Here is a 7,748-nt window from a genome sequence, read left to right as displayed (position 1 = left end):
GCAAATTTTTTGTGTATTAGCAACCCATTGAGATGGCTGCAGGCTGGTGTATGCATACACACACACAAGCACACACTGCTCAAGTCACAGAGAAGGACCTTTTTGGTCCAGTCTATAATTAAACACAGGATGGTACTCTGCACATGCAGGCAATTAGTCTGGGTTCAGAGATGTAAAGACAAAAGGGGAAAGAAACATGAGAGAGCTGTCAATCCTCTCTGTTTTTCCAAGTCTGTTTAATAACCCCGGAATAAATAAAGGAGAAGCACTAACTAATACCTTCCCCGTGTACAATTGGTGTGTCTGGCGGGCCAAACAGCTGTAGTGTGAAACTTTAATGCTGGTGCCTCCCAGAGTTGTGCCTGTCTTGCCTCTGTGGAGAAGGGAGGATCTAATGCAGCTCCAGCCTAACTGGGACAAAGTGGTGGAGGACTGAGGAAGGCTGATGTGAACTTCCTCTGTCTCAGGCTGCTGCACCAACAAGTCCTCACCCTGGCCTAGGTAAAAGCCTATGGTTAAAACATCATTATGTTGTCATCAACCTAGAATCAGTTTCTCCTGTCAAAGGTATACTTTTTCCACGTAAAAGTCCCATGTATTTTTTTTATGTTTAATCATTTACTATTGAGACATATCTAAACATCGAGACATTATCTATGATGATAGATACTGTCAAAAACCTAGTAGCAATTACTGTATTCTTACAGACGCATACACATGTTACGTAAAAGTCCTACGTCCTAATTTTTTGTGTTATTTAGTTATACATTATAAAAACATCAAGCCACTTTCACTCTAAGTCAAATCACTATTCCAGTCAGTTGTAATGAAGGCATTATCACACTTGTCCCTCTCTAGTTAGTTTTTAGCATGCCGGTCATTTGGCTCCTGCCGTTGTGTTTATGGCAGTTATCCCTTTTCCCTCTCTGCATGCCCTGTGTTTGACATTCATGGGCTTAGCCGTCCTCTCTGGGTGATGAAGTGCCCGGGTTTGGGACAGTAAATTGCAAGGATTCAATTGAGTAGAGAGTTCCCCTTGGGTCTGCAGGAGGTCCCCATGGGCTGGCCTTGAACAGAACAGCATGTTATACATCCACATAAAAAGAGAAAATATGGCAGGTTCTCTTCTCTTTATGATGCAGAGATTAATCTGCCTTGTGCCCCGCACATAAATCAGCCCTTGCTTTGCAAAATACTATTTTAGCGTACTTTACCCTATATTTTACATTTTGTCAGCAATGAACATAAACCATCACAAAGGGGTAATGTTCTCATCAATATTATTACGAAATGATCATAAATCCAAAGGCTTGTAAAACATTTTACGATTTTCTATTTTGTTACTCAGCCACTGAATAATAGCCACATATCTGAAAATCAAGTGTGCATCTGTGTGAAATAAAATAACTTGAATAATGATGCAAGATTTTATGCTTTGCTAACTAAAATACCCTTTTCACGGTCTTCAAATTGTACAATCAAACTGTCTGTATGGACAGTACGACACTAGTGCAAAAACTGTAAGATTAAATACAGATTCAACATTTTGCATAATACGATGCAAAAATAACTAATATATCCACAATCTCAATCTTCAATTTTAAGGACTAACATTCTAAGATGTTGCTATAGTGCAGTTCAGAGCTTGTCTTTTGGGGCCTTTTGCTTGTACTCCAGTAGAACTGCCTTGTCAACATTGTGGCGGATCCTTCATCCTGAGAGACCACAAACTAAACAGCAGAAACACTCTGATGAAGCTTGTTTAGTAGTATGCAAATCATCCTTGCTGGAGGTTAAATTAACATTTTTAATTAAAATATTAGCACCAAACAAACACAGCAAAACACACTAATGATTAAATCATTCTGATAATGTCTTTTACTTAAAATAAGAAAAATATGATACAGTTCTGTTCAGTCTTTTCATATTCTTAAACCTAAAATCAAATAATTGAATGGCCTCCAAACAGTTAAAGTTAACTTTTAATTAAATACACATCAAGTATATTATGTATCATCTACAATATTATTATGTAAATATGTTGTATCTTTGTTGTAAAAGTAAAACCATCAAAAGGTGGACTGCTGTTTCCCAAGATTTTTTGGGGAATAAGCCAAATAATGGTCATGGTTGTATTCATGTATATAATGTATTCATGGTCAAATATTTCACTTTATAAAAAATGGCTGTAGATCAAAGCAGTGCCTGAGAAGGCTCCAGACAGATTCAGGCCAGTCCTGGGAAAAAACAACTTGCATTCCTTTATCACACTCTAGTGGACAGTTGTCTGAACTGCATGCAAGATCAAGTCTGGGTCATGATGATAATTTGGAAAATGATATGAACAACACGTCAACAAAGTAACTGAACCAAGGCGTTTTTAGTCATCTCCTCCGCACAGACTCAGAAGAGCCTTCTGGTAGTCCCCCTTGGTGTGTTCCTGTAGAAGGACAGACACAGCAGGTAAGGTAGACTGCATGGCCATGCATGCAACATCTAAATGTTCAGGTTTAATATTGGTGGGTCACTTACAGCAATGGTCTGGTACAGGGACTTGCCGAAGTGACTCTTAAACTCGGAGCGGATCTTCATGAGGTCCACCTCGCAGCGAGACAGTATGATCCTTGTCACCATCTTCTCCTTGACTCCTTTGCTCTAATACAGAGAATACAGTAATACAGTGATACAGAGAAACAGCCAAGAAGCAGTCTTAGCACTTCTGTAGCTAAATGATGCAACCCTGGTGTAAACCATTTGCTGACATCAGCTGCTGTATTCCCAGGAGGAACATTAGACTTTCACAAGCAGATGCAGTTTTTACATCTGTTCCTGAAAAGGTGAATCCTTAAAATAACATAAAAAAATCAATACAAAAAACATAATTACCTTCATGGCTTCACCAAGTCTGGTGGCAAAGTACAACTGTTTGTTCTCAAAGCAGTCAACTGGAAGAAAAGGAGAGCGACGCATTAATAAAGTAAGAAGGGAAGACATAACTTCATGCCGTGCTTTGTCAGGAGGTTCCACTGATGATTGAATTCTAAACCTCATAAACTATCATATGACTCATTAATGTATTCTATCCACACTGGCATGACAGTCCACATACCCAGTGTGAGGAAAGACTTCTCCAGATCTCCTTTCACCTCCTTGCGGATGCTCTCCTGCATGTCATAGGGGCTGTAGCTCTTGTATCGGTCGAACACTGGCAAAAGAAGGAGAGAATGCTTCATAATGCACCTGCAAAACAAGCATATAGCCTAAATACTATTAACAGTTACTTTCTCCAGACAATATGGGACAATTAAGTGTTATGTATAGTATCATACTTCATCTATGACCTGAAAAGTACAGAGGATGATAATATTCAGATACCTTTCTGTAGGTGGGGAACATTTCTCTCAGACATGATAGAGATCCAGGATGCCACATCGGTTCCTTTCCTTTTGACCCCAGCGTCATAGAGAGCCTGGGGAGACACTATAGTTTACAGATGTTTCACACACCACACGGATCATAAAACAATGAGAGATGTCTGAACTTTCATTTATTTTCGCAGATGTGAAGATATGGTTGGTGTGTCTGACAGGGAAAGTCCAGAGGTGGATTGAACTTACTCTGGCATCTTCATCAATCTTCTCATAGTCTACCACAGCGGAGGGATCTGCCCTTTTGGCCTGTCGGGAATTAAGAAATCACTTTGGTATCACAGACATGTAGTGTGACACATATCAAAGACAGATGGAGGTCAGTGGAGGAACACCAATACAGCAGCTTAGCCTGACCTGCACTAGGGCCAGCAGCAGCTTGGCAAAGTCCCCAGAGGTGTCTCCAGCCACATCCTTCTCCAGTTCCTTCTTGAACACTGAGGAGGAAACCAAGGTTCATTAACGCATAGCTCTGTAACTTCTTAATCTCTCCATCTCTCTGAATTACGATCACCTTGACCAGTGACCTGCTGGCTGCTGTCAGATGTCTGGAGGTGGGGGGTTTCTCACTCACACTCTTTGTAGACTGTTTTAATCTCCATCAGCTCATCCTTGCTGCGAGAGCACACAATCTCAATCAGGGTCTCCTCGTCTGTTCCTAAACCCTGAAGAGTCAAACAAGGGTTGAATATTAATCATAAAATGGCATAAATCATTAACATAATGTTAATACAATTAATTCAATTAATTGAATTATTATTATTATTATTAAATAGAAACGTCTCAATATTTCAACCAAGTATACAATTTTATTACTTATCTAGTGGCCTACTTATTTAGTGGGGAATTCTGTGCACCTTATTTTACCAGAAGAGGGCAGTACATGCCTGGTTCTGGGCAAGGCAAATGACACAGTAGGAAGGTAGAGAAATGACGTGTGTGGTGTAGGTTTACCTTCATTGAGCCTCTGATCTCTGTGGCATCATACTGGGCTGTACTCTTCATCAGGCCCAGGATAACAGTTTCCAATGGGCCAGACAGGGCAGCTTTCAGGGCTGTGATCATATCCTATTGAGACAGTATGTTAATGTAATACATCTTTAATATTCATAAACCTGACAAAAAATTGCTTCTTTGAGTCAAGGATCCAGCTTAGGATCAGTACTAAAACTATTCTCTTCCATCAAAGCAGGGTTCAGGTATACTGTAAGCTGATATGACTGGTTGGTTCTACCTTCTTAGCTCTCCTCTCATATGCAAATGCAATTTCTCTCCTCTGGGAGTAGGTCCTTTTGGTTAAGACATCGATGATGGTCTGTTCGTCTACTCCTAGCACAACCGAAATAAAACAATTTACAGTGAAAATGTAAAGAAAGAAATCCACAAATTATCCATGCATGAACACGTAAGCGCTATCTGATGGAATACTCTGCCGGCTACACCAGGCTGAGAACTTGGGAGGAATCCCATTCCAGTCTGAGGGTTTACAGCCAGGAAGCTGACTCACAAATACAAGGGCCTTGAGGGCCTGTACAGATTCCACATAGATCTCACCACATGTCTCAGTAAAGCCACAGTCCAGCTCCAGAAGAGCAAACTGCACAGTCTTTCTCACCCTTGGTTTTGACAGCAGTCTCTATTCTGGCCGCATCTTTTTCTGGGTCGAAGTTAGTTGCAGGTACTACTGTGGGGTAGGTGGATTCAGAGGACTATGGATACAGACCAAAAACAGAAATATGTTATGAGTCTTATCTCATTGAGAGGTATTATGAAAATATAGATAAAGAACATTATACAGTGCTTACCCCAACATTTAGGCTAAGCTGTCCTAGAAACTCAGAAACCAGTGCCATTTTGATTGCCCTGCTAAATAAAGTGGATGAACAGGAGTCAGTATGTCAGCCATTTTAGCAACCTGGTGTGCCATATGAGAATCCAACATTGTGTCAGAAAACTAATGATGGCATCCCAATCACAGGCGTTGCACAACTACAACAGCCCATGCAAAGGTCACATTTACTTTGTGCAAGAATACAAGACAAATATAGCTGCAAGCTCGATGCGGGTTCCTCCGCATAATCGCAAAATATTATGAACATATACAGTGCACAGGATCGAGACTTTTGACAACAAGAGAGCATAACAACTTCATGTTTGGCCACCATTGATTCCAGATTCTCAGTCAATGCACAACTATGTGAAATCATACGGTCAACTGGGCATGACAGCATTTAAATTTAGTTTCTTGCAAGACGGGCCTGTGCCGTTTTCGCAGCCGACTCTCTACAGCGATTAAACTATACAACATACACAATTACAACATACACAATCAGGGTGACCAACAAGATTATATTAACTAACTAACAAAAACATTACAAACATCTAAATGAACAAACACAACAAGTGAAATCCCTCGCAAGGCTGTTGTAACCAAACTATTTTCCACAAGTCTTTGCATTTTGGACATGCCGCACTGCATGCTGGGTACCCAAGGGTGCTGACGCTGATTATCTGGCTGTGCTCCGACTGCGTGATATGAGTATTAGTTTTTTGTCAGCTTTGGGACAAAGGTTAAGAAAAGTTTGACATTTCAAGGTTAAATTGCATGAAATTGTGCATGGTATTTCAGAATGATGTCTGCCTGTTTAACTAAACAAGTAATCAAAATTATGACAGGCCAAAAGACTGTGCCTGGATTCGAATCTGTGTCATTATGCTTTGCAGTACAACGCTTCAACCCATTGAGCTACCCGCAAGGCTGAGAAATTCAGATCAGTTTCTGTCCCCCCCCAAAAAAGATGTATATCCTGTAGCATGGCTTGTTCGATGCGGCCAAAGCTTACACAGCTTTAATTCAATGATTTTTTGACATATCAAGGTGAAATTGCGCATGGTACTTCAGAACGATGTCATCCTGTTTAATTAAACATGTATTCAAATTTGAGACAGATTCAGTGTTGCTGGATTTGAACCTACGACCCTGTAATTTGCAGGTCACCGTTCCAGCTCGTTGAGCTATTCTCAGTGTTGAGTATTGGCATTTTCAGTTACTGAACAAAAAAAAGCTGTTTCTCCAATGGCAAGCATTGTCAGATTTGGTCCAAGTTCAAACAGCTGTAATTCAGTCATATTTTGACATATCAAGGTGAAATTGTTTATGGTACTTCATGGGCGTGTCACCTTAAAGCCTATTAGGTTTGAAAACCCATCATTCAAAATGAACTTTGATTTAGTGACACAAACATATTGAGGCAATGTGGAAATTTACATAAATACACCCCTTTCAGCTATTTAGTATTTTATTCAATTGCTATAAGTAACGTTTTTAAATACGTCAATGATACATATCTGTACAAAATCTCAAGTTAATTAGACCTTTGGTTCAAGAGAAGAGGAATTTTAAAGGTTTTCCCAAATTATCACTGTACAGGAAAATCGATCAGGCGGACCTTATGGCTCCTTGAGGCTTTTTTGTTCGCCATGAGAAATAAGGCATGCACACCAAGTTTCAGAAGAATTTGAGCAATGGGGTGGAAATGCTATCACTTTGAAAATCGGACATTTGGGCGTCGCCTGTGGCGCCCCCTATGATCTGATGTGGGCCAGTCTGTGTTTGGGCATGTTGTATCAATATGCCAAATTTCAAAACTTTTTACCAATGTGTTCATGAGATAAATTACTAGAATAATAATAATAATAATAATACCAACAAACACAATAGGGTCCTCCTGACGGAGGAACCCTAATTACATTAACCCCCAGATTTGTAAAGATTTGGTTAACAATAGCTGAATGGGCATGAATGTACATTACATTCCAGCAACAGTCACAAGATCATACATCAACCACTTCTTTGTGATTAACATTTCAGACAATGCTGTCTTTATGGTACTATTTCTATCATACAATTTTCGTCTTCATCATCTTCAATAAACATTTTATGAACTGGGACCGATAATGGAGAAGAGTCTTGGATTTTTAAGGATCTGGCAAAAATCCCAAAATTCAGCCTAAGAAACACTCTGGAAAAATAGAATCACAGCCTCTTCAAATGTCTTTGTAGAAAGGGGAGTGTTTTATAAATATTTAATTTCACTCTCAGAAACCTAACATACAAAATACCTTTGTAACTAGTAAAACGTCATCTTACCTGACTACAGCGTTGAGATGATGCACAGAATGTTCCTGGATGTGTGGACTAGTATGGGTGTGGTGGTTAAATAATACAGGGCGTTGTACTGCACTTCAAACTCAGCCCTAATCTCCTCCCAATTCTTCCCCTCTCCAAACTTCCTCATGTGCAGAGCAGCCTGCCCCCAG

General features: G+C 39.9%; 1 protein-coding gene across 2 annotated transcripts; it reads right to left on the bottom strand.

Moving 5' to 3' along the window:
• Window positions 1–1,860: 1,860 nt before the first annotated feature.
• LOC124476802 (annexin A2-like) lies at window positions 1,861–7,670 on the bottom strand. 2 transcript variants are annotated; one of them, XM_047034179.1, is made up of 13 exons: window positions 7,579–7,670; window positions 5,234–5,291; window positions 5,044–5,137; window positions 4,663–4,757; window positions 4,383–4,496; window positions 4,003–4,093; window positions 3,786–3,865; window positions 3,618–3,677; window positions 3,376–3,469; window positions 3,110–3,205; window positions 2,887–2,945; window positions 2,533–2,655; window positions 1,861–2,440 (listed from the first exon to the last, which is right to left on the bottom strand). In XM_047034179.1, the coding sequence occupies exons 2-13, from the start codon at window positions 5,279–5,281 to the stop codon at window positions 2,381–2,383; spliced, it is 1,014 nt and encodes a 337-aa protein (XP_046890135.1). In that variant the 5' UTR covers window positions 5,282–5,291; window positions 7,579–7,670; the 3' UTR covers window positions 1,861–2,380. The 2 variants fall into 2 exon arrangements, with proteins under 2 accessions (XP_046890135.1, XP_046890134.1); XM_047034178.1 differs by having other exon boundaries at window positions 5,234–5,294; window positions 7,579–7,664.
• Between the last annotated feature and the right edge of the window lie 78 nt (window positions 7,671–7,748).

Source organism: Hypomesus transpacificus, chromosome 14, assembly GCF_021917145.1.
Source record: "Hypomesus transpacificus isolate Combined female chromosome 14, fHypTra1, whole genome shotgun sequence".
Lineage (NCBI taxonomy): Eukaryota > Metazoa > Chordata > Actinopteri > Osmeriformes > Osmeridae > Hypomesus > Hypomesus transpacificus.
The sequence above is the reverse complement of the archived record's forward strand: the minus strand, read 5'-3'. Positions and strand labels throughout refer to the sequence as shown.